Source organism: Haliotis rubra, unplaced genomic scaffold (genome assembly GCF_003918875.1).
Source record: "Haliotis rubra isolate DU_JTF1 unplaced genomic scaffold, ASM391887v1 Scf394, whole genome shotgun sequence".
NCBI classification, from domain to species: Eukaryota; Metazoa; Mollusca; class Gastropoda; order Lepetellida; family Haliotidae; genus Haliotis; species Haliotis rubra.
The window spans coordinates 359230-384867 of record NW_025767073.1 but is presented as its reverse complement, the minus strand read 5'-3'; the positions used below and the strand labels follow the sequence as shown (position 1 = coordinate 384867).

At 44.6% G+C, this 25638-nt stretch overlaps 1 protein-coding gene across 1 annotated transcript in view; it reads right to left on the bottom strand.

Moving 5' to 3' along the window:
• Positions 1–25638, bottom strand: part of LOC124286866 (LIM domain transcription factor LMO4.1-like) — a 66614-nt gene that overhangs the window by 29656 nt on the left and 11320 nt on the right. The window contains exon 2 of the mRNA XM_046723311.1: positions 17216–17492. Coding sequence (XP_046579267.1) covers positions 17216–17492 — 277 coding nt within the window. The remainder of the gene's footprint in view (positions 1–17215; positions 17493–25638) is intronic.

The following is a 25638-nucleotide window of genomic DNA, read 5'->3' as shown; positions in this document are numbered from 1 at the left end:
CGTGACATTAGATATCCACTTACCACAAAAAAACACCCCCAAAACCACAAAAAAACAAAACAAAACAAAAATACTAACAAATAAATAAGTCCTAGAAACGTCTCGACGTTAAATACCTAAACCATACCAGCAATCATATCAAACTAAAAAAGGGGGCGGTGCCAGGAGAGTGGTCACATCTTTGACCCGCTTTGATCCCCCATATGGGTACAATCTGGTGGGGTGGATTGTTACGATACGTCCCTCTAGTTACCCAGAATACATCAGCATGACTGAGTCGATGAAGAATTGTTTTGTATTCAGACACTGAACCAATTGCACTGGCTATCTGCTTGAATATTCAGAGCAAGCATATTAACACTAACATATGGCGGTGCGCTCAGTCCCGCCGTTTACGTCGGCGACACCGGATGGTCTAACCCAGGAATATGTTTGCCCTAAGACCAATAAAAGCAATAAAAGCCGTCTGTTTTCATCGTCATTCAACTAAAATGTGAATTCCGAATTCATAACCGCTCTTTAATAGCACAAGGCAAGTTTATCGCTATCCTTTTACTGCCACGAAAACTTCCGACGCGCGTCGTCATTTTCAGTTGACATCCTATTTTGGCACGCATGAGCACATGACGAGCAGTAAATACCGCATAGCGATGAACGCAGGTCGTAAACACAGCCCGAGCATACCGAACACCAGCTGCCCCGTCTCGTATCAGATTTGGGGGTATAGAAACCACCCGGCTAATCGGTCGTCATCGGTCACGCTCGGCTGCTTTCGGCAGATTCCGTCACAACGTGACGTTCCTTCCCCAACAAAAATCCAGAAACATCTGTGTCGTGTTCTGTTTCCATTGCTTCTGCAGCATTTAAAGGGGATATTTAATGATCGACGCTATTCAAATTTGCTGTCGTAAATATGATAATCTCTTCATTGTCAACGAGAAGACAAAAGATTTGAAATCAAGAAGCACGAATGCCTAGAGACAGTATTGTTGTGGAAGATTCCAATTAAATATCAGTAAACTGACAATAAGACTTAACATCGGTTATCCTTATGAAAGAAGGATACAATGTTCAGATAATATCAAGAGAGTATCTTCAGTCTACTCCGGAAAAGTCCAAAGATATTCACTTAGCAAATATAAACAGCCAATCCTTGAAGCAAATATTCGAAATGTAATATGGCTGACTTCAAAGGTTCAAGTATCCCACAGTTTAAAAGTTACTAAGTTTTACTGCAAGTGAATACCCCTTAATCTGTTGATCACCCATCGCAGCTACCAGTTTCCCCCCTCCCTTCAATAAAACGTGGTATAACACCTGGCTGTCGCGCCTTATCACAAAGCTACATTGTGTAGGTGTAGGGTCGCTTGTCCCGACTCGTCCATCTGCTCAATCTTCGGGATCCAGGTCTTTTGATCTAGGCTGCGTGTAGCTCAGAAATTGATGCCTCCCGATCGAATCTGTTAGAGGAGCCTCGATTTATCACCCTCATCAACTTTTGAATCGCCCAAGAAAGCAGACGTGTTTTTCCCGCGGTTTCACTAGCAGACGACTAGCTCCACGTGCAGCACGAGCTCCAGGAAGAAGGTTAGCAAGCTAGCGGGTTTCGACTAATTATACCACTGGGGACCCTGTATCTCTCTAAATTACTTGCTAGACAACAAGTGATCTTCTACACAAATATCAGGGGATTTTTACTTTCCTCTCAGTCGACGTGAACGTGTGGAGAGGCTACCGTTTGTAACACATGTCCCGTTCAGTTGTTAGAAAAGCAGATACATCGTAGATTGCCGAGCTACATGTGGGGGTATTTCTCTCGCGGATCAACACTAATCTTTTCCACCAACCGACCACCGTTCGGCTAAGGGTCATTTCTTATTCAGAGTTTTCAAACTTCTGCTTCCAGGTTAACAAGTATTTTCAATCAAGCTCTCTTAATTCAACCAAGTGGGGAATTGGAAAGAAATTTAAATACTTTTTTTCTTTTCACCTATACCTTAAAAATATTTTACAACATTTAGCTTTTCAAGGACTTTACAAAACATGGCGAATTTGACGTCCAAACGCTGTTGAACACACGGAAAAGTTACACATACGCTCTAAATAACGAGTTGCGATCGAGTATCGCGTAAGTGTTGTCATAATCAGGAACATAATCTCGGCGCTACTCGAATTACCTGTCAATGCGCACTGAAGGTGTTTTTACATAGATCGCGCATTAGCATATATCCAGCAGCGAGATGAAGAAGTCTGTGGTTACTTTGATAAGAAATCATAAAGATACATTCTGATTTCATCAAAGTCACAAAAAGCAAAAATAATAGTCTTTTAAGTCGACGTACAGAGGCGAGATGATTATTTGCATCCTGAATGAAAAACTTTAAAGTTGCAGCAAATCCTATTTAAGACCTCATTAAGGATTGCAGCGTTAACCCTTCGCGATGTTTAGGCTGGGGTCGTTTTGAAGAGTGCTTGGGTTCTCTAACACGGGCTGGCTTGCTTTATATAATAAGTTATTTACTTTGGAAAAAAGTAAGCACCGACTCGTGAGAGTCCTCAAACGCACAGAGAGTAAACAGGTCGAAGAAATGTATGTTTCGGGGATGAAAGATATTTCATCTAAAACATAAAAAGTAGAAGCGAATCAATATGGCTATAGGAGGTGCTTGGTTTTAGGATGCTTCTGCAGATCGACAGACATCTAGAACGACTGAGTGAGTGAGTGAATATCGCTTAACGTCGCTTTGATTGATTGGCTGTTGGTTGATTTGTTGTTTAACGCCGCACTCCGCAATATTCCAGCTATATGGCGGCGGTCTGTAAATATTAATAATCGAGTCTGGACCAGACAATCCAGTGATCAACAGCATGAGCATCGACCTCCGCAGTTGGGATACGATAACATGTGTCAACCAAGTCAGCGAGTCTGACCACCCGATCCCGTTAGTCGCCTCTTACGACAAGCATGGGTTGCTGAGGACCAATGAAACGGGTGGTCAGGTCCGTTGGCTTTCTTGATCTTAATCTGCTGGCGTGCTCACAATATCAATCACATTGTCGGGTCAGGACTCGATTATTTACAGTGAGCGAGTTTGATTTTACGCAATATTCCAGCAATGTGACGGCGGGGGAGGCCAGAAATGGGCTTCGCAATACTGAAATATTGTGGAATGTGGACGTGTATGCGCAATGGTGGTGAGGAATGGGACGAGTAACGCAGGTTCTACATGTTTACAACTAGCGAAACGGGGATACAGAGGCTGAAATAATGAAGTCGAGATTTGATTCTGAAGGTAACACAAAGGGACGCAACTCTGTAAGACAGATCCACGTGGGATCAACAATGGCCGCCACTCCTTCGTTGCTCACTCTGTCAATCACTGTTTGCCATACTACGTGCATGTTGCCAAGAGACCGATTGAGTGTTTATGCCTTGGTCAATGTGAATCTAACGCTGGAACAGCCCTACAAAACTTTGTTCAATACAGCTCGAAAAGTCGAAGTCCTGATCCTGCTGTGTAATGTACCATGCCAAATCCCATGGACCAACTGAAGATCATTGATGTCTACTCAAACGAGAGTTGCCCATGACATCAGAGACATCATAGAGCCGGGGGTTGTCAAAGAACGCATTTCAGATCAATTATGTTTATAGCTTGTTGAGCATGTTCGTCTATAAAACGACTCGACAATACTAATGCACCGTCCGCGATGTGAACTTACATCGGTTGTAAATATGTGAATTTGCCGCATCAACTGAGACGTCACGCCTTCAAAGCAGAGTCTTCACAACGGCTGTCACAACGGCTACAGCCACTGCGTGGTCCAGAACTGCCTCTCCGTCACATTGACGGTACCAAAGCATTGAACGCGATTCATGTATTCCGGCGAATTAAGATGGCGACCGTAAGGTTTGTTTTCCATCGAGTAGAAGGGAAAATGATTTAACATGGATATCCCATTTCCTGTAATCAGGGAAAAGCATTTCTCGCCCCTCCTCAGCTTCTGTACTCGAGTGGTTCGATCTGCTCGCTATCAATATCGGCATACCTCCCCCGAGAAGCGAGAAGGCCAGGGGGCGCTGGTGGACGAGTCGATTGTTCTAACGTATACATGCAGCTGTACCCTTCACAAATGAATGACTTATCGTTGATATTGAAAATCTGCAAGTCACTGATTACCAAATATGGTAATAGGATAACACCATCATTAGCAAGCGGGACACATTCCGATAACCTTATTCTTCAGGGTGGTACGGTTTGTTGTATTTACAAATTTATGGATTGCATAATTTGGGGCAATATCGTTTGTATATAAGCAGACAAGTGTGATACAAATCTTCCCTTGTTAAACACCACTTCAAACAGAACACGTCTTCTCTTCCTACAGGAGTGAGTGAGTTTGGTTTTACGCCGCTTTTAGCAATATTCCAGCAATATCACGGCGGGGGACACCAGAAATGGGCTTAACACATTGTACCCATGTGGGGAATCGAACCCGGGTCTTCGGCGTGACGAGCGAACGCCTTAACCACTAGGCTACCCCACCGCCCTTCCTACAGGAGTGAATATGGTTTAACGATTAAAGACGCCTATTCCATTAATATTAAGGCGGGGGACACCAGAAAAGGGTCTCACACAATGTAGCCAGGGAATCGATACCGGACTTTCGGTTAGACGTACTAACGTTTAACCACTGGGCTAAACCACCACCCTAACAAAGAAAATGGCGTTAGCTTAATGGGTCTCCAGAAATTCCAGATTGGACCCCGTGTTTATTCTGGGGCAGAATGGGACCCCGAGAACGACTCATATAGTTTGTGGACGTTGGGTGAGTGTTTTACGCCGCTTGTAGCAAAATACCAGAACGTGGGGAATCGAACCCGGGTCTTTGGTGGGATGTGCGAACCACAAGGCTACCCCACCTCCCCTTGTGGACGACCTTCCATCACTTCTGTCCAACAGAATTTCATATATGTTCACTGTATGGCATAAGGGGCCACAAGTCCATGGGCTCTTCGCACTGCCGGCGTCGCTTGTAACCACGCTGCGACATCGTCTACGATAATTGCTTCATTTAATGACGCCAAGTCTTAACGCAGCTGTCGAGACGTCGGAACCAGACGTGGCATCGTATGATAGGATGGATTAACAGAATGATGCTCGTCAAATAAAGCAATTCTACTTTCTAAACGCTTTTGTGAGAGATTGTTGAGTGAGGGGGTTAAAATTCAACGTCGCATCGGCATGATTTCAACCAAAGTGTTGTGTACCTGACATTTAATGAGAGATGTGAATGGCTGGTCAGAGAGCCGTACTGTGGACCAACACGAGAGAGAAAATGACAATGAGTCAGTGAGTATTGTTTTACGCCGCCTGTAGCAATATTCCAGCAATATCACGACGGGGGACACCAGGAATTGGCTTCATAAACTGTACCCACGTTGGGAATCGAACCCGTATCTTCGGCGTGACGAGCGAACGCTTAAACCACAAGGCTACCCAACAACCCCATGTGGACAATGACCCACGACCAGGTGTTACAGCACCGACCAACCATGTGCCTCCATTTGGACTTAAACCCGGAAGCAGTGCCCACATAACCACCCACCTGGCCATCCCACGGATTGTGACTCACCACATGGACCACGCCCTAAGCCACATCCCCACAGCCTCGGTCAATACAACCATCACACCACACTCAGTCCAATCACTGTATAATGATATCTAGTTGATTTCACAACCCACGACTGTACAGTAATAAGTTGAGCCTGACAAGGTGACAACGCCCTGGCTGTGGCTAAATCTCCTTATCAGCCCCTGTAATCAGACTTCACTGAGAGGGATAATGTATCAGCTATCTCATCTTAATCAAATTAGGCCTGGGCATTCTCCTGGCTATCTGTGTGCAATGGTCAAGCCGATTCACGGACATATGGCGATCATTCGCCAGTGACAAGGCCCCTCGAGAACAAAGAGTCTCCATCAACGTTTTATTGACTCAAATATCGTCTGCTCCCACTGTGTTTACGCGGGAATCTCGTATATTTACGCGAGAATCTCATTTATTTACCTGGTCAGGACATATTTCTGTATTGTCCTCCAGATTCCATTCACGATGGCAGGTACGTTGTTCACCTTCTTCAAGTAATGAAATTTCGGCCATTGATTTGAAAGAATCTTCTCTCGACGTAGAAAAGGCCTCGACAAACAGTCATAAACTTTCACTGTCGAATATATATCGCATAACCTCCTAGCGCGGCACGCTCGTTCATTGATCCGTTAAGTTGTACCAACTGAGGGTGGACAAACCTTTGTCCAACATAGTGTAACACAGTAGAGAGGAAATTGACCAATCAGACGCTGGCCTTCGTGTTCGGAGTAAAAACCATTATACCGAAAAGACCAGATGGCGAATTTAGTACAAAGCCATGACCATTGTGTGTGTATTATCATTTAGCCATTTATCACTATGATGTACAACGTTTGCCTAAAGATACCCTTTTCAAAGCAAACGGCAAGTAACAATGGCGGAATATCAACAACTCGGGCGAGAGTTATGTTTATTTGTCTATTCAACCTGTTTCAAAGAAGATTGTCTATCACGGCTGCAGCCGCCTATCTTTCACCTGTCCATCTGCCCATATATTAGTTCGTGACAGTCCATTTGATAGCGACGAAGGGAGATAATTACACACTTAGCGCGTTTTCAAATAACGTATTTAGTTTCAGCTATGTATAGTGTGTGTACGACAATTGCCCGTGGCTGATAAAAAACATCGCACCGTCTGCCGCACGTTTAACTGTGAACATCAATGGATAGGGAGCCTACCTGAGCCGCAAATGTCCCCAAAATGTAACGCGTTGCCGAACACGAGGGAAGAGGCATTAGTTGCATCCAATTATTTCACTCTCATCTAAAGCATCGTTGGATAATGACTGGCAATATTAATAATATATTTCACCAGATGAATAATATATGTTTTGCGGAACATATTATAAGGTTCATCAACGCTTAGGAACAGATGTCGAGTTATTCCGTTCAGTGAGTGAATGAGTGGTGTTTGACGCCGCTATAGTTGTAAACGTTTACAGCGTGGTAGCCCTTTCCCCGTTCCATTTCATCAAAACCCGTGAAGGTCTGGGTCAGAACTGATCAACCCTTGGTAAGAGGCGACTAACGGGATCGGGTGGTCGGTCAACCAATGCATTTTGAAATTGGACAGATCGATGCAGTCAACGTGATTGTTTCTGAGTGCGTCGTTCAACAACAAACAACCTCATCAGAACATACAACACCTACCCAAAAATGGAACGCTTCGACTACTGGCTTCAGCCCTGCAGTTAAAAACAAGGTAACGGGTTTTTTAAACGCTGAATACGAGTCTCAAAGATCAGTTCCTTCATCAGAAGATGTTCTGACACAAATGAGGGGCGGTGGGGTAGCCTAGTGGTTAAAGCGTTCGTTCGTCACGCCGAAAACCCGGGTTCGATTCCCTACATGGGTACAACATGTAAAGCCAACCCTGGTGTCCCCCGCCGTGATATTGCTAAAAGCGGAGTAAAACTAAACACAAATGAGAGCTGTGACCATATTTAAGACAGCTCGGTCTGACTTCAGTAGCAGTGCTCAGCTTCAAGATGGGCGATTAGTCAGCCCCGAGGTAACCTTGCTGGCCAGGTTCAGACACATCGGCACACAGTCAGCACGGAGTTTATATCGGCCCACTTAATGATAGGTCCCGTTTGAGATTGGCCCGGACACTGATTGTTGTTAACACTGGTGAGTCTGGTTCGATATGGCGTGATGAACAGGGAGCTGGGGATTCTAAGGATGGTGGATTCCGGACCAGAGCAATAAACTCTCCGTTTTATAGTGACCAATCACTGATGTAATGACCTTCACCCTTGTCCCAGAAACAGGGCATGGGGGGCTGCAGGAACTCACTGGAGTGAGTGGGTGGGTTGGTCGAGTGAGTCAGTGAGTGAGTGCAAGAGCTCACTGCTGTGCGTGATTTTGCGCGTCGGTTAGTCGAGTGAGTGAGTGGGTTGGCCGAGTGGATGGATTGGTCGAGTGAATGAACTCACTGGAGTGATTTTGTGGGTGGGTAGGTCGATTGATTGATTGATTGATTGACTGAGTATTGAACAGTATTCCAGCAATGCCATCTATAGGAATTTTTATTCACATGTTTCGCCCTTGAGGGTTCGAACTTGCTGTTAAACCACCAGACTTGCTCATCCCTTAATTTGTCTCACAGTCCCCAGACCATAACACCTCCCTCTCTGCTATGTACTTGTTGTAATGCTACAGCCATAAATGAAACACAATATGAAATGTTTCAATTGATATCTAAATTTATATTTTCAGTCATATATTCATATCAATATTTTCAAAAGGATTCAAAGACGAGGCATTAATTTACTCTATCCATCTACACTATAAAGCACTGCATTTCAACAGGTCTCACAACTCTGGGCGTATTTTGCATACCAGAGTACAATCCAAAATGGAAAGGTCGCTGCAAGTAATTTGACCATGTGCTGTTTCGGGATTACCTCCCTTCGTAATCAACCGCTAAATTGCATTTGAAAAGTGATAAATGAAACATTTAATAACAGTTCTAACCAATATCGCCTGTGAAGAATTAAATAGACAACGTCTTTGATAATGGGGAGTTATCGAACACGCAAGTTAGTGGCGAAAACCTTCCATTATTCGTGCACACAACGTGAACGATATTTGAGACGCCATGTTTCCAATATGGCCGTAGCTCAACGAATGAGAGGTATAACGACCTGGGATTAATGAATATAATCGGAATGGCTCGTGTTTACAACACATTGGTTAAAATGAACAATATGATCCTCGTCTTATCTAATACGTTCCCAACAGGAATTTCCATGGATGGCAAAGACATTCAATCATCTACATTGCAACCTCTCCAATCCAGATCTTCTGGTTCAGTGACCCTTTAAACCACGCTTATCGAAAAGCTGAGTGTTTAGGCCGAGTGGTGAAAGCGATCGCTCGTCACGCCGAAGACCCGGGTTCGATTCCCCACTTGGGCACAATGTGTGAAGCCCATTTCTGGTGTCCCCCGCCGTGATATTGCTGGAATAGTGCTAAAAGCGACGTAAAACTAAACTCACTCACTCACTGAGCCACCGTGTGAAGCCCATTTGTGGTGTCGCCAGCAGTGATATTGCTGGAATATTGCTAAAAGCGGCGTAAAACTAAACTCACTCACTCACTCACTGAGCCAAAGGATGAGCAAACCCGCACTCTTAAGCTGGGTGTTCATGCTATCGGCCATTGGTGTCTGGACCACGTTATTCCTGTGGTACACCTTTTCAGCCGACTCCGACGTCAACAACATTCCACAACCGACCTCCGACACACAAATGTACGCATCCCGTCCATTACCCTCCATAAGCTTAATAATTATCTCATAAATATCAACACTCGTTTCCATGAGAATCATACACAACAACAAAACCTCAGCTACGAGCCACCATCAATATCACAGCTTTTAAAAGAGCAGCCAACTCATGCTTGAAATATAATCATCTAATGTCAAGACTTGGGGTTTTATTACACAAAGGAACGTGTATATATCAGAAATTAGACATTCCAGTGTTAACATTTGTCAGCTTAGCGTCCCCGCCGAGGTGGGAGAGGAGATATATCCCGTATCCTATACATCGTGTGTGATATACTTGTAATAATACACAGTTTGTGAGTGCGAGAGTTTAGTTTTATGCCGCACCCAGCAATAGTCCACTAAATGGCAGCGGTTTGTAAATAATCGAGTCTGGACAATCAGACAATCCAGTGATCAACAGCATGAGCATAGATCTACGCAATTGGGATACGACGAGATGTGTCAACCAAGTCAGAGAACCTGACCACCCGGTCCCGTTAGTCGTCTCTTACGACAAGCATGGGTTACTGAAGATCAACTCTAACCAGGATCTCACGAGTGAGTGAGTGAGATACTCATTACCCTACACCTTCTGTCCGTTATACTCAAGTTTGATTATTATATTCAAATTGAGTTTGGTTATTGCTTAACGCTACACTCAGGAACATTCCAGCCATGGCGGCGGTCTGTACAAAATGGAGTCTGGACCAGACAATCCAGTGATCAACAGCATAAGTATCCATCTTCACAATTGGGAGACGTTAACTTTTACCGGTATCTCCGACTGTTTCTTTCAACAAAAAACCTATAGTTCCTTCCTCCATCCAACTATCCACAATACCAACTTCTTCAAGCCTGATCTGTTCTTCCTCCCGATCAAACAGCCCTACTTCTTCTTTATCCTACGGGATAATCCCTTACCGGATATCCGCAATTCGCAGCAGAGTTGCCTCCCTTGCACACGCCATCTACCTATGACCCTTGGTTTGGATCCCGATTTGCCCCAATGTTTCTAGGTTTGTCAACACCACGCCCTTGCCCGCAGGTTTCACTTCAGACTCAAGTCATCGACGTGACCTACTCCGGGTTTTCTTCCCACCTGAAGCAGACACATATCCGTGATGTGTCGGAATCCAAAATCCAACCCAGTGTCAAACCCAATTCCCTCACTCCAATCACTTTCTTCTCTCGGGCCACTCGTCTTCCCACCGACCAACCTTCCGTCTATCTTCCCATCAATCTCCAATCACAACCCTTCTCTCCCGCCACAATCCCACCCTTTCTCTCCCACTTACAAGACGACACAATATGGCGTAAGAAGCAGATTGTTTAATTACGGCTGTGACAGTCCCTGTCTGACGAGCAGCGAGTCCCGCACCGTCCGTGTAACGAGGGTTTATCAGCGAAAGCGTCGATCTATTCCGCGGCAATTAGCCGGAGGCCCCATCATCGTTCACCTGGCCCGGGCCACGACCGAAGGCACACACTGTAATTGACATCACCGTCTGCTTGACACCGTTTCAATTTAAACGTAAGCTTTCAATTTATTGACACTACGTTGAATGTAATTTGCAAACTGTTCGGGTTTCCAATTCGAGACATTGTACACGCCGAGCTTATTTTCTCGTTTCAATGTAGTGTAATTTTAGAAGCTGTCAATTACGGCATGGCAATAGATTCGTGGTGTTCTCGCCTGGGCTGCAGTATCGCTATGTCTTATCCTCCGAGAAACCCTTCTGTCAGAACAATAGCATAATCAACGGTGAATACCACCCAATTTGGACTGGCTGCAAGCCCGCTCATTATCATGTACTTGTCAAGTTAATTCAATCCGTGTTATGGATTATATTTCAAACCGATCTACACGAAACACTACCAGAACGCAATTAAATTTATCTCCGTGTTATGATCGTTTCGTCTGTAAGAACGTCTTGAGTAATTCCTTGCGATCAGATCGTGTCATGTCGGCTAATTGTGCATTCTGACTGTGACACTAGGCACATTTGTGATAAGATTCATATTTACACGCATACTGTGATCGTCAAAGTAATGTGTATATGATCCTGTGAGAGTGTGTGTGATGAAAGTGTGGAGCAAGGTAACCTCAGATATGTTGTCAGTTGTGGGGTATCGATCTGAAACTGCCTTACGTCGTAATTCGCAGCGTCTAGGATAAAATGGCAGATTTCTTCAGTGTTACAGCCGTGGTGCCTGACACTCGGCCCCTTCTCCCGATGTCTTTACTCCCTCGCCTCTCTTCCTACGTCTCGTCACCTCCTCTCGATGTCTTGATTCTCTCGCCTCTCTCCCTACGTCTCGTCACCTCCTCTCGATGTCTTGATTCTCTCGCCTCTCTCCCTACGTCTCGTCACCTCCTCTCGATGTCTTGATTCTCTCGCCTCTCTCCCTACGTCTCGTCACCTCCTCTCGAGGTCTTCACTCCCTCGTCTCCCTCCCCACGTCTCGTCACCTTCTCCCGATGTCTTTACTCCCTCGCCTCTCTCCCTACGTCTCGTCACCTTCTCCCGATGTCTTTACTCCCTCGCCTCTCTCCCTACGTCTCGTCACCTCCTCTCGAGGTCTTTACTCTCTCGCCTCTCGTCACCTCCTACCGACATATTCACTCTCTCCCCACGACAGACATAGGCAGACATTTAGTAACGATCCCTGAGGAAGAGTGTCCTGATTATCGGGGTGTCCTGACTATCGGGGTTTCCCTGTGCAAGTGTGATAAATCTCTTCTTATGTGAAACACCATCTCAAACAGAACACATGTTCTCTTTCTACAGGGGCGGTGGGGTAGCCTAGTGGTTAGAGCGTTCGGTCGCCACGCCGAAGACACGAGTTCGATTCCCCACATGGTACAATGTGTGAAGCCCATTTTTTGGCATCCCCCGCAGTGATATTGTTGGAATATTGCTAAAAGCGGCGAAAAGCTAAACTCACTCACTCTCTTCCCACCATTTCGTCACACTTTGGTCCCGCTCCTCGTCGCATTGTCTCCCAACATCACGTCACCCTCTCACCACGTCTCTTTCCTGTCCCCCTTGCTTCGTTTCCTTAACGTCCTACCCTAGACGTTTCGTCACACTCTCGCCTCTACCCCCATCCCGGCTTCTCCCCCTCACCTCTCTCTCCCCACGTCTCGTCACACCCTCCTGGTGTTACGACACCACGTAAGCCAGGAGTTATGTCCGACACACTCTCGCATTCCACAGTGAGAGGTACAGTGCTAACATACGTCACCTGCCACCTCACCACTGACCCCCGCCCCCACAGGGGGTACATATTGGCCTCGCCCGATTACCTCTCAACACACTAATAGTAAATATGAAAATTCATAAACACACACGTCCAGGCCTTCATTGAGGTGCGCTCGAGTGGCACAATCTCGACTCGAATCAAACGAAATAGTTACATACTTATCAACAGACACAAGAATGTTCTTTGAGATTTTCTTTTGTTGGGTAGGGTTTTTTAGCGACTCGTGGGAGCCGGAGTGTTATTAATGGGGCCATACGAATAATATTTTCTCTTATCCGAGATGTGTCAAACTCATATCCGCTTGCTAAACGATATAGGAACAATGCCTTCAACGACGAGTGAAGGATATGATATTTCAGCGCCACTAACACTACTAATAAAACTGAAATATATGAGTTTATGATAAAGCGATAAACATAATAAAACACGACTGGGTTAGCCAGGACGCGAAGAATGCCTGAAAACCACCGGTGTAGATGACAAACATCTATTCCACCTGAATCCCATCCAAGGCCATCATCACATAAGATAACCATGAAAAATAAGGACCCTTGCTTCGCCCGTATTCGCAATGTTTTAGACTGACTGACTGACTGAGTTTGGTTTTACGCCGCTTTTAGCAACATTCCAGCAACATCACGGCGAGGGATACCAGAAATGGGCTTCACATATTGTACCCATGTGGGGATTCGAACCCGGGTCTTCGGCGTGACGAGCCAACGCTTTAACCACTAGGTTACCCCACCGCCCCAATGTTTAGAGATATCTGCTATCCAAACTTAAGAATACATGTACTTCCATCTTCATTCACTGAGCACGTTGGTTGGTTGTTTTACGCCGCACTCAGCAATATTCCAGCTATATGGCGGCGGTCTGCAAATAATCGAGTCTTGACCAGATATTCAGTGATCAACAGCATGAGCATTGATCTACGCAACTGGGATACGATGACATGTGTCAACCAAGCCAGCGAGCCTGACCACCCGATCCCATTAGTCACCTCTTACGACAAGCATGGGTTACTGAAGACCAGCTCTAACCCGGACACTTGAGAGAGTGATTAATTTTGTGGGTGAAAGTGGATGCAAGTGTCGCTAGCAACATCACTGCTCCACCAATGTGATTCTTGCGCATCAACTATAAAAGGTCGTTTGTGATCTAATAGCCATACTGAATGTCACTTGTACATTGTAAAAAGCCGCGTAAATCTATACTCGCACAATTCGTGTCAATGGACCAACCGGTGTCCATGGAGACATTTCCACAGAACTTCACAGTTATATTAGCGGTTATGAAAGAATCACTGAAAATATGCGATGACACCAGGTGTTCGCGAAAAGGGGAAGCGTATCCTGCACTACGGATAGCACGTATGAATGAGTGACTTTGGTTTAACGCTGCTTTTAGCAATATTCCAGCAACATCACGGCGGGAGACACCAGAAATGGGCTTCACACATTGTACCCATGTGGGGAATCAAACCCGGGTCTTCGGCGTGAGGAATGAACGCTTTAACCACTAGGTTACCTCACCGCCCCTATAAGTGTTTCATGCACAACACTAGAGCAATCCTGTCAACACAAATTCACCACAACGACACTATGGACACTTCCCGGCACAACAAGAGGTTGTCAACATATATTCACCGCTATGACCACAACAAAACTACACTGCACTTCCCGGCACAACAAGAGGTCATATCTATTTTAACGGTGTTTCCGGCATAAACACTTTTTTTCCCACTTCTAAAATTAGGTGCAGAATGAGGCCCGCATTCACCCTTCCTCGCCTCGAGTTCTGGCAGATGCGTGCGCACTCAGTGGCTCCCTCTGCTGTGAAATTGTGTACACAAAGCTCTGCGATCACTTGGATGCTATCTCTCTTATTACGCCCCTTTAGAGATTGTTAATTAGCGTTACCAGTGCCATGGCTTGGCAGAACCTTCTGAGAAATTCCATTAGGTTTCAAAAGTATACCAAAGCTATCCATACAAGAGATATGAGTTTGAGGTTTTACAGCAGAAAAGCCCGTGTTTACATATCCGTGCTCCGACCATAGAGCCAGTGCGTGCAATCCTTCCTCCGAAATTCGTCAACAAACAGTCACGCTTAATGAAATGTATTTTCGTTGCAATAAACGACACATCTCAAGCTCGGCCACAAAAAGATGTAATTTGGACGTAAGAGACGTGTGGAAAACGCGTCACAACTAATCTAATTAACTCTATGAAATAAATCTACTATTTTTCATTACTGAACAGATCCACGCTCTAAAGCCCTACATCACCCCGGTAGCATACGGCCGACACATTCAATTATGCTGGATGTAAAAGGGAAAATTCATCCCCATTACAAATATTAAACGCGAAAGGCTGACAACGTAGTCACGGTAAATTAATCCAGACCCAATTGCTCCAAAGTGAAGTAAATTCCGAATTGGCGACATTGGGTAAACACCGTCCACGAGAATTAATTATACTCCCCTGTCCCTGACTCATATTTCAATTAGGAATTGTTTCGTGACGTCACCGTTTGCCAAGATAATTAAAAATGGACGTTTTAAGAGACCCGGCTACCCAAAGTAATAATGGGATGGATTGGCGTGTTCCTGAGCTATAATTAGAAGAGAGGAAAAGTATGCTTGGGACCGGTTATTGTCTTAAAGGGATCCTTCATTGTACGGGTTTGACAAACCTTTGTGTTGTGTCCTCTGTTGACGTGGGTTTTTTGTTAGGAGATGATACTCAGCAAAAATATTGATGTAAAAAGCAATTTCATTATGAGGATTATGTTAATATCAATCACAATTCCAGTCATGGTGGAACTGACGCCCGTACTCTCTTTGTCAATCATCTGAGTAATTATGACAATATCGGATAGCATGTGATCTAAAATTTTAGTCTCAATACCAGACGAGGGAGCTGAAACGGGGTAGCACAGTGGTATAGTGTTTCATAGTCACGCCTATCACACAAGTTCGTTTCTTACATAATGTATTCATTTGTGTCGCATTTGAAAAATCAGGAACATTGCGAGTTTTATGCCGCTATAAGCAATATGACAGCAATATCAGGGCGGGGGACACCAGAAATGGTCTTCACACTGTGAACCAATGTGGGGACTCGAAATCGGGTCTTAGGCGTGACGAGCGAACGCTTTAACCACAAGGCTACCCCAACCCCCTCGAGTGAGATGAGAAGTACACTGGATGATGATGTTCAATCCTGCCCTGAGAAGCTGACGTAGGCACAACCTCACCCCCGAGGATATCTGTTGTTGCTATGTATTAAGCAAATCAAGTCAAGTCGGTCTGATTCAGATGCTGACGTGTCGGAAACAAGTGTCAGCGGTTTCGCGGGACATCCAATTTACTCCAAGTTCAGCCAACCTTTTCAATAGACAAGGAATATAATTACGGCCAGGGTTTAGCGCTGTCAATGGAAAATAATTCCTGCTTCCTAAAGAACCTTCACTCATTTGCCAACATTGAAGTGCTGTTTGAACCATGCGTACTCGGCAGTTTCGTGAAAAGGCGATATTTCTCCAAGACCCCACGCTGGGTCTGCACAAGCCGGGGATGAAATTTAACCTTAACGAGTCGCAAGTCCTCGCCCCATTTTAGCAACTTTGAAAGAGCGCCTCGGCTTTGAAATTTATTTGTGTTACATCGAGAAAAGCTTCGGCAAAGTAGATTTCTTATTTACTTACTTCCATGCCTGGGGTGGTTTTCCAAACACGTTATTAGGAAAAGCCGCGAGTGTGAGAGTGATGGGAGAATATATCATAGCCGGTTATAACAGTAAACGTTGTCGGTGGCAGATCACCACTCTTCTGTAAGGGTGGCCATTAGGATTGATGGTGTCAATGCGCTGGTCACTCAGTGAAATGGAGACCACTTTTCCCTCCAATGAATGCATCTGATGTTTCCTACGAAAGCTAATGGGATAGAGGAGACGGCTGATGTTGACTGACCTAACTGACCGCAAACCTAGGTTAAAGTTCTGTATCAATGTTGCTCTACAGTTGCCCAACACAAAAGTACCCTCCACCGGTCCCAACAAATTGAGAATGAGGTTCCATTGCGGTGTCCCAAAAATTCGAGGAAAAATTTTGCAACCAGAAACTTTCGACTTTTTGTTGTTTTATGTCACAGCACTATGACGACGGTCTATGATTTTTGTGTGTGAACTGAACAATCCAGTGACTAACATCACGAGCATCCATCTACGCAATCGGGATACGATGACATGCATCAACCCATTCCAAGAGGGTCATCAAACGACCAGCTAGTCGCCCGGTACGACAAGCATACTCGCCGCCGATGGAAAGCATTGGTCGGTGAAGACCAGTTTTAACCCGGATGTTCGCGGGTTATCTGAAACGAAACTGGACATAAAACGAAACCTGATCTGAAACGTAGCAAGATAATAACATGACTTCACGGGTTATCTGAAACCAAACTGGATGTGAAATGCAGCAAGATAATAAACGTGACTATGTATGAAAGCAATGCGCACAGATTACTCACCGAATGTAATCATTCCGACAAAGAATCATTCCTGCTTTTGTGAAACACGATGTCCCGATTTCCCCAAGCTGTGCCTGACAACATGAACACTTCAGGCAACCTGTGTGCCAGTATCTATCTAACGCGTGTAACAGGAATCTGTCCACGATGCGTGCCCCGCACCCCCCACACGCTTTAACCGGACCCCCTCCGTTCGGGCCCCCATTTCCTGGGGGGTTGTTGGTAGCTTGAGACACTAAACTGCCGTTCATTTGGAGCTGATTGTTGTCTGCGTTTCCTACAAAATAAACAACATTTATTAAATACAAATCAAAGGGAGGTAATCGTGAAATCAATGTCAAAACAATATATTTGCAATTATGATTTCATTAGAAAAGGTTAAAATGGTATGACAGTTTAAAGCAAATAGTTGTGTTTGCATAAACTTGACTGAGTTAACATCGGTGATGATTCAAACAGGAAGTAGAAGAGTTATCGGCCTTGACATTGTTCTGTTAGATGAGGTCGCGATTCTGTCTCTCAACAAGCACCACAGGCAGCGCCATAAGACGACAAAAATTACCCCCAATCGCTAGTCAATACGGAGTGGGGTTAATTTGATAAATGGTTTAGATTAACCCTTAAGTAAACACAAATGATAGCAGACAAATAGCTATTGAGAGCATCAATCGATGTAGCGCCGCAGGCAACATGCGACGAGTTAATATCCATATCACTGCAGCGGCTAAATAATGTGATAGTACAACAAGACGACGGCACCGTGGGGGCTGTAGGCGACGTGTATGGACACAGCCCCCCTTCAACTGGCCATACACAGGGGTGCTGGTCATGTAGGGCTATCGTTGTGGGTGGGGAGAAGACATAAGGAGGCACGAGTCTGCAACAGAATCACTATCGCAAATTCACGCGAGAGCGAAGGGCAACTGGAAATCCTAACGCTTGTCTAGCTAATTCGAAAATCAATTAATTCACGAGAAATGGCGGAAACGGCAACATGAAAGAGACTGGCTGCACATTTTTCTGAAGATGGGATTAGCAAAACAACAAAGACCTAAAACGACATTATGTTTTACAATAGGTATGATCAAAAAGTAGATTGCAGGAAACACGGAATAAGATTTCTTTGAGGACCGACAATTGCAATAATTAGATATGGTAATGGAACAATGTGCACATCGCCTCAGGGGTCGGGAAAACAGGGAGGGGTGGACGCCTTCAAGCTGAACGGCGGAGGTGTGGAAACGGTCAATTGTCCCACAGGACAATATATGACCAGTGGTCACTGTGGACACTTCAGGACCATAATTGCTGTTAACCCTGCGTCGAAATTAGGGGGCGGAACGAACCGATGTCTACCATGGCCAATTTACGCTGACTAATAAGCTGATCTTAAAAGCCATAAAGGCAAATATATATTAACAATTTCATAAAAATGGTACCAACAATAGCTTTCAGTGTTGACCCGGACAAACTGAAATTGACAAGACCCGGGGATGGGTTCCCTGTGAAGGCGTTTTATCCAGAGATAGTTGATAACACCCTCCAACATGCTATCTCCCTTTAATGTACTTCAGTGATTGACAAGCTGACACTAATTGCACTTAACACTGGTTTCCCAATATTGATTCTAAGTACTTCTGTCAACTTCAAAATTTATCACAAACGTCTTCAATATTTACTGTCTTAAAAACATACACTGGAGCCTGATCGAGGTCTGAAAGCTTTTTAAGTGAGTGTTTTAACGAGAGGCATGCACTGATAGATCCCCGTGGTGATACCCAGGTAATAATGGACGGTAATTTACTGCCGGTTCTAATTGCAGCTTTCATGCTAACCCGTCAGCCCGAGTCTGCTAAATTTTACTGAGGGCAAGTAACTCAATAATGGTCGTTCTGGTAGACTAGTAGCATTGGAAGGCTACATTTCTAAAGTTCATGTTTTTATTGCAAAACTGGACTTATTGAAATTGACAAAATGCAGACAGTGGTACCGATCAAGGAGTGTCGGGTGAGGTGTGTGGGTCAGGGGCGTCGGGTGTGGGTGAGGCGAGTGACAGAGTTTACAGTTGTCCTCTGGAATAATCTAAAAAAATCCTACATATACGTTTGTTTGTTGTTTTACGCCGCACTCAGCAATATTGGCAGCGGTCTGTAAATAGTCGACTCTGCACCAGACAATCAAGTGATCAACAGCGTGAACATCAAACTACGCAATTGGGATACGATGACATGTGTCAAGTCAGCGAGCCTGACCACCCTATACGCCTCTACGCCAATCATAGGTTTCTGAAGACCAGTTCTAACCAGGATCTTGACGGGGAGACAAACATGGGCTACTGAAAACCAGTTCTAACCCAAATACGGTTATAACGAACTCACAGGGACCACTGATTTTAGTTATAACTTCCTTCGACTAAAACATACAGCATGTGACCGGGAGCAGTTCGTTATATCTGCCAGTTCGGTACAAGCAAGTACGTTCTAAACATTGTTCAGTGTACATCTAAGGTAGAATTACGTTGGCACAAGCCATCCGAAGTTAAGAGCCAAAGTTACGCACCTAATAACATTAAGTCTCCAAACTGCTAGAAGCAAACTGTTAAAAGCCACGTGAAGTAGCAGTGTGGTCGTGTTCAGTTTTTCGTGAAGATAACCTCCCACACAATATTTGAATTGTGGATATACGTAGGCATTATTCGTTTCAGTCATGTAAACGTGAAATGTGAACAGAGTTCGATGGTCTGGCAGTAAATGATAAGCTTACTTGTATTCCCAGATTCTCTGTCACCGATGTACTGTTACTTTTTATCATATAGTATGATATCTGAACCTTATTTTCAGTAACACACTTGAGATTATATGCCGTGCGAACAACTCGTTTTATTCTTACCGAGCATTTCGTAAACCAGAAATCCAGCAAATAGCTGAATTAGTGCTGATTCGGCATAATGCAATACTCATTCACCCCAGTGAGTACGTTTTGTTCTGAGGAATACTCCAGCAAAATCACGGCGGGGGACACCAGAAATTGGCTTCACAAAGTGTACCCACGTGGGGAATCGAACCCGGGTCTTCGGCGTGACGAGCGAACGCTTTAACCATTAGGCTACCCTACCGCCCCGCATTCACTCCAGAGAAATGATGACGAAATTTTGCGAAAATCAGTAATGTTAATCCCGATAAATATTAGCCCTGACCGTAAAATATTTCCTCTGAAAAGAGTTATATGGAATAGTATTCATCGAGGATTTCCGGGACCTTCAGCAACCCTTCAATGACTGGATTGTTTGGTTAAGATCCGATCATTCTTGAATGGAGAATAGCCGAGTGTGGGTTAAAACACCACCCTCCCTCCCAAAACAAGCAACAAAAACAAAACAACAAAAACCCAAATATTAAAACCCATAAAAGAAAACAGAAAACGTCTAGATATACCCATGTTCGAGACAGCGGACGGCAGCATACGAAACACGAAGGACCGCATTTGCCGATGCTGGACACTCACCCTCTATCCAGTTGACAAACACATACATACGTGCTAAGTAGGATCCTCATCCAAGCTGCTAGACTGCGTATAGCCATGTTTAGGGGGGTGAGTGCCTGCCCCACACAGGGGGTGGGAATATTTAGAAGCGAGTTAGTTCATAAACGTCTGAATACACAGACGACCGTGTTCCACTTCAATCACGGCCATATGTTCCTCAATTTAAGTTTACTAGAGACAGATGTCAGCTTGCGCAGCTTTGGGAGGGGGAGCTTACGATCAGGTGCGTCGAGGGATTACGGGGGACAGCAAGTACCTCTTTCATAAGCTGACGTCTTATTACAAAGAAATATGAATTGAGGTCAAAAGTGGGCGTGGCTGACAAACATGCGAGTTCATGAAGCAGTGTTGAAAGAGGGAAGATTACAGGGAAATAAACTGTTCATAGGCAGATAATCTTTTCAAAAGTTAACTTACTTCCTCTTTGCAGAGAGTGTCAGAATGACATTTATAATTTGCTCAACTCTCCACAGGGATATTATAACCACTGTAAAGTTGGTTGGTGTTTAACGCCACACTTAACAATATTCTGGCTATATGTCGACAGTGCATGATAATCGAGACCAGACAATCCAGTGATCAACAGCATGAGCATCGACCTATGCAGTTGGGATACGATGACATGTGTCAACCAAGTCAACGAGCCTGAACACCCAGACTCGATTATTTACAGACCGCCGCCATATAGCTGGAATATTGCAGAGTGCAGCGTAAACTAAACTAACTCACTCACTCACAACAAGCACTAGGCAGCGGGGACATAACATATGGATTCCAGCAGAGTGGTGTCAACTGAATCACGGCCCGATTCCCGAAGCTCGCAACATCAACTGGGCGATGTATCCAAACAGAGGATGGCTCTCCACACACACCACGCCCCCAACAACCACTTTCCCATCAACGCAGCCACGTCACTCAAGTTCACAGCCCAACTAGACTAACAACTAGTCTCTGAAATGAACATATTTTACAGAAAAAATGCTCATAGTGAAAAAAACCCAAAATATAATAAAAAGGAGCCCTGAGACTTTCTTCATTTTTAGAGACCCTGAAGCTGTGGAAATCTAGACTTGCCACATTTTCTAGACTTGCGTGGGATTTCTTGGATATACTTGCTTCAGGGTCTGTATGACAGACAACAGCCCCACTAAACTATCCTGATGCATAATTCATTCCGCGAAGTAAACAGCAGTCTGTTTTGATTGCCTTTGGGTTCAGGTGTAGGGTCGGATGATGTATCAAAGTGAGTGAGTGAGTGAGTTGGGCTTAATGCTGCTTTGATCAGTATCCCAGCCATGTGGGTGGAAATTGCGAAGTGATGCGGATTTCGGATGTGTACCACTTTGTAGGGGTGAAACGGTATACCGGGGTATTAGTAGAACTGCGGTATTTTGCCCTCGGTTCGATATACCGTAATGCTATTAAAAAACGCCGGTATTTTCGGTTTTCGTACCGTCATTTTATTAACCTTTTTAAAGGTCTAAAATGTCTAGAAGTCGAATCATTTTGTCAAAATCTATGCGTTTCTTTTCTTTTCTGCATTATGATCATATCTATATACCGAACCGAAGACCTTGTACGCAACACGTACCGTACCGTGGTGAGAGCGTACCGTACCGTACCGTACCGTGGTGAGCGTACCGTACCGTACCGTGGTGAGAGCGTACCGTACCGTGGTAAGAGCGTACCGTACCGTGGTGAGAGCGTACCGTACCGTGGTGAGAGCGTACCGTACCGTGGTGAGAGCGTACCGTTTCTCCCCTACCACTTTGGTGAAAACCACAAGCGCCGGTTTGGAGCCAACAAACCTAGAAATAAAAACTGATCGAACTGGGATTCGAACCAAGATACAACTGATTTCTTTACATGGTTGTCTGCCACAACCAATACTCAATACTGCACGTCAACAAGGTCACACGGTCTGGCGGCAAGTCAATGGGCATAACCCCAATTCTTCAACTCAGCAATTTTGATTATGAAGAAAAGAAAGAGTTTGTCATTTTGGTCGGGAATGAAAACGCAGTCGATTTGAACCACGAAAATCTGAAACGCCACCTGGCGAGAATTATCAAAACTAAGGGTTGAACTGAGTAATAAAACTGAAATGCCACATCTTCCATTGTCATCATGGCAATGGGTGGACTCAGACTTAGCATTCAAAGGGTAAAGGAAGCTGGGCTAAACTCCAACCTGATCCGGATTATAAGAACCGCCGTGACTAAAAGCTTAATTGGTCTCTTAGCTGTGAATGGGTCAAGGAGCAAGCCAATAATTGAACCTGGAGCGAGACGAATCACGGCTCTTGGCCCTGTTGAGTGGAGCCCGTCAAGGAGAAACCACAAGTTACTTAGCAAGAGTGAGTGAGTGTGTCAACACCAGTTTGAGCAGTATGCCAGTTGTAGATTCAAGGAATATACAGACATACAGACAGGAACTGCAGTAATATTTCAGCAATATCACGGCGGGGACACCAGAAATGGGCTTCACGCATTGCATCAACGTGGGGACTCGAACCCGGGTTTTCGGTGTGACGAGCGAACACTTTTACCACAAGGCTACCCAACAGCCAATGTTAAGAAAGACACCGAGTACTGTTCTGTTAAGACATCTAATGGGGGCCAGAAGGACACTAAAGACAACTCGGGAGCACCATTACGTGTCGAAGGGTTAATCCCGTCGAACCATTTCAGACCACGAGAACCGGGCCTTAATCAGTATAAAAGACAGAGGCTATATCGATATCGACGGCTAAACGTATTAGCACAGTGCCTTTAATTACTGGAATGGAAGATGCATGTAGACCAAGAATGCGTCATGTGGCAGATGCGAGCAGGACTAATGGAAGAACATTATAATTACATTTGGAAAATACACAAACGCAAGGAAACTTCATCTGAAAGCCTTGTCGTGGGCTGACTATCACTTCCTCAATTAGGTGTCGTTGATGTACCTAGCATACAGCGAAGACTGCATTATACAGAGGAAACGAGAGGCCTGTGATCTCTATTTAAGCTGTGCCTGGAACAGCGGCAGTGATAGTCTGCCCGCGTTCCATTAAACAGAGGACGACTGGATAATCCAGTCGGCACGAGACTGTGCGAGACTGTGCGAGACTTGAAAGAAAGCACTTAGTGTCGGGCTGCTATTGGTAGCAATGCGGTGTTTGAAAGCGGCGTTACCGCATCGTCCAAACATCTTACAGCGGAGATGAGTATATGGATGCGGTGTCATCCCCGACAGCATGTCAGGCTGCATATACGACGACCACAACACACTGAGTGCTTTGGATTGAGTGTCAGATTTGGTAAAAACCGAGTGCTCTAAAAACGAGTCGAGCCTTGGACGTCAAAAAACGTAATTAAAAGCCATTTACCCGTCTAGGAGTTTCCTCGCCAGAAAATACGGAGATTATACTGACAAGGCTGTAATGCAGCGAGGCCCACGTTAAACAGTCTTGATTAAAATGTGAGCGATCTGTTGATAAGTCGTAGGAGAACATGATACGGCGGATAGCCACATTACCAGCGCATGGTGGGAGCACGTTTTGCTCCGGTAATATCAAAACTTTGTACGTGGGGGATACCGGATTCGGATTCCAATAAGTCCTTAGTAACCTATGCGTGCATCTGGCAACCAAGTCAACCAGAAGGGTTTCCTCACTGTTTAAGAGTCATCGTATCCCGAAAGTATCGATTTTTGTTCTTGATATCGATCACTGGATTATCTGACCCAGGCTCATTTATTAACACTCTGAACGCGGCTTCAAACAAGCACAAAAGAACTCCCCACCCCCCAAAAATTAGAATAAAAAATGTCTAAAAAAACAACGAAAAAACTGCAACAAATCAGAAATACATCTGCCAATGCTCCAGGCATACAAAAGAACAGGCTCCACATGCCATTAAGTATTAACATGTGATATCATTGCGGTGGAGATTAGACGAGGCATTGTTGAATGTTTATTTTACACAAGATTAATACCAAACCATTTGCCTCGCCATTAACGTTTTCGGAGCATATAATATTCATCTAATGGTTGTCTTGATATGGGCTGATTAATAACTGATTGCATACTCGTGTGTTGCGTTATTTACTTTCTCCTGAATTATTGATACGGGAGCGAAACGTCGACTCGTCTAATGGATTATCAAAAACTACAACGCAAATGGAAGGCTCCGAACGACGTTAACAGACTGAAGTATACATCGACGAAACAGGTGCGCGATTTGGGAGACACCAAGGTGCTAGGCGGGTATACAGCCTAATAGGTTTCAACTAAAATATCGGGGTTGTTAAGCTACGAGGTCGTACATCTGGCTTTGTCTGCCCAGCTCCTTAACCCTCGGGCTGACGTATTCAATTAGTCGGCGGGACATACACTCTTACAGCGGATAAATTTCGAAGGCGTTTTTTTCGTGTTGTACAACATGTTCATATCAAGTCTAGCAACGTATCACACGTGTCGAATTCTTTTTAAGCTAACGGGAAATATTTTTCATGCTGTAAGGAACATTAAGGCAACTTGATTTTTTTTTCTGAATTATTTCCATGGTCACTGATACTGTGATAGTCTGTCTCCTAGATCAAATAGGTTGAAAATGATATGAACTTAAGTCTTGAAATTAAATGGCCCTGAGCTCCTTTGGGATTTTGTGTTTTATTCAGTTTGGAATATATATTTCCAAGATAACTATATTTCTGGGACTAAATGTCAGTTACAAACGGTGTCACCTGTAATTGCTACTGCAGGACTGGTGGTGAATGCTGTAAACGTATGTTTACAACCGTATTATTTAACCGTGGTTTGATTACCAGTACTTGTCTCCCCCCACACCACACCCAACACAACATAAAAAACACCCCAAAACAAAACAAAAAAC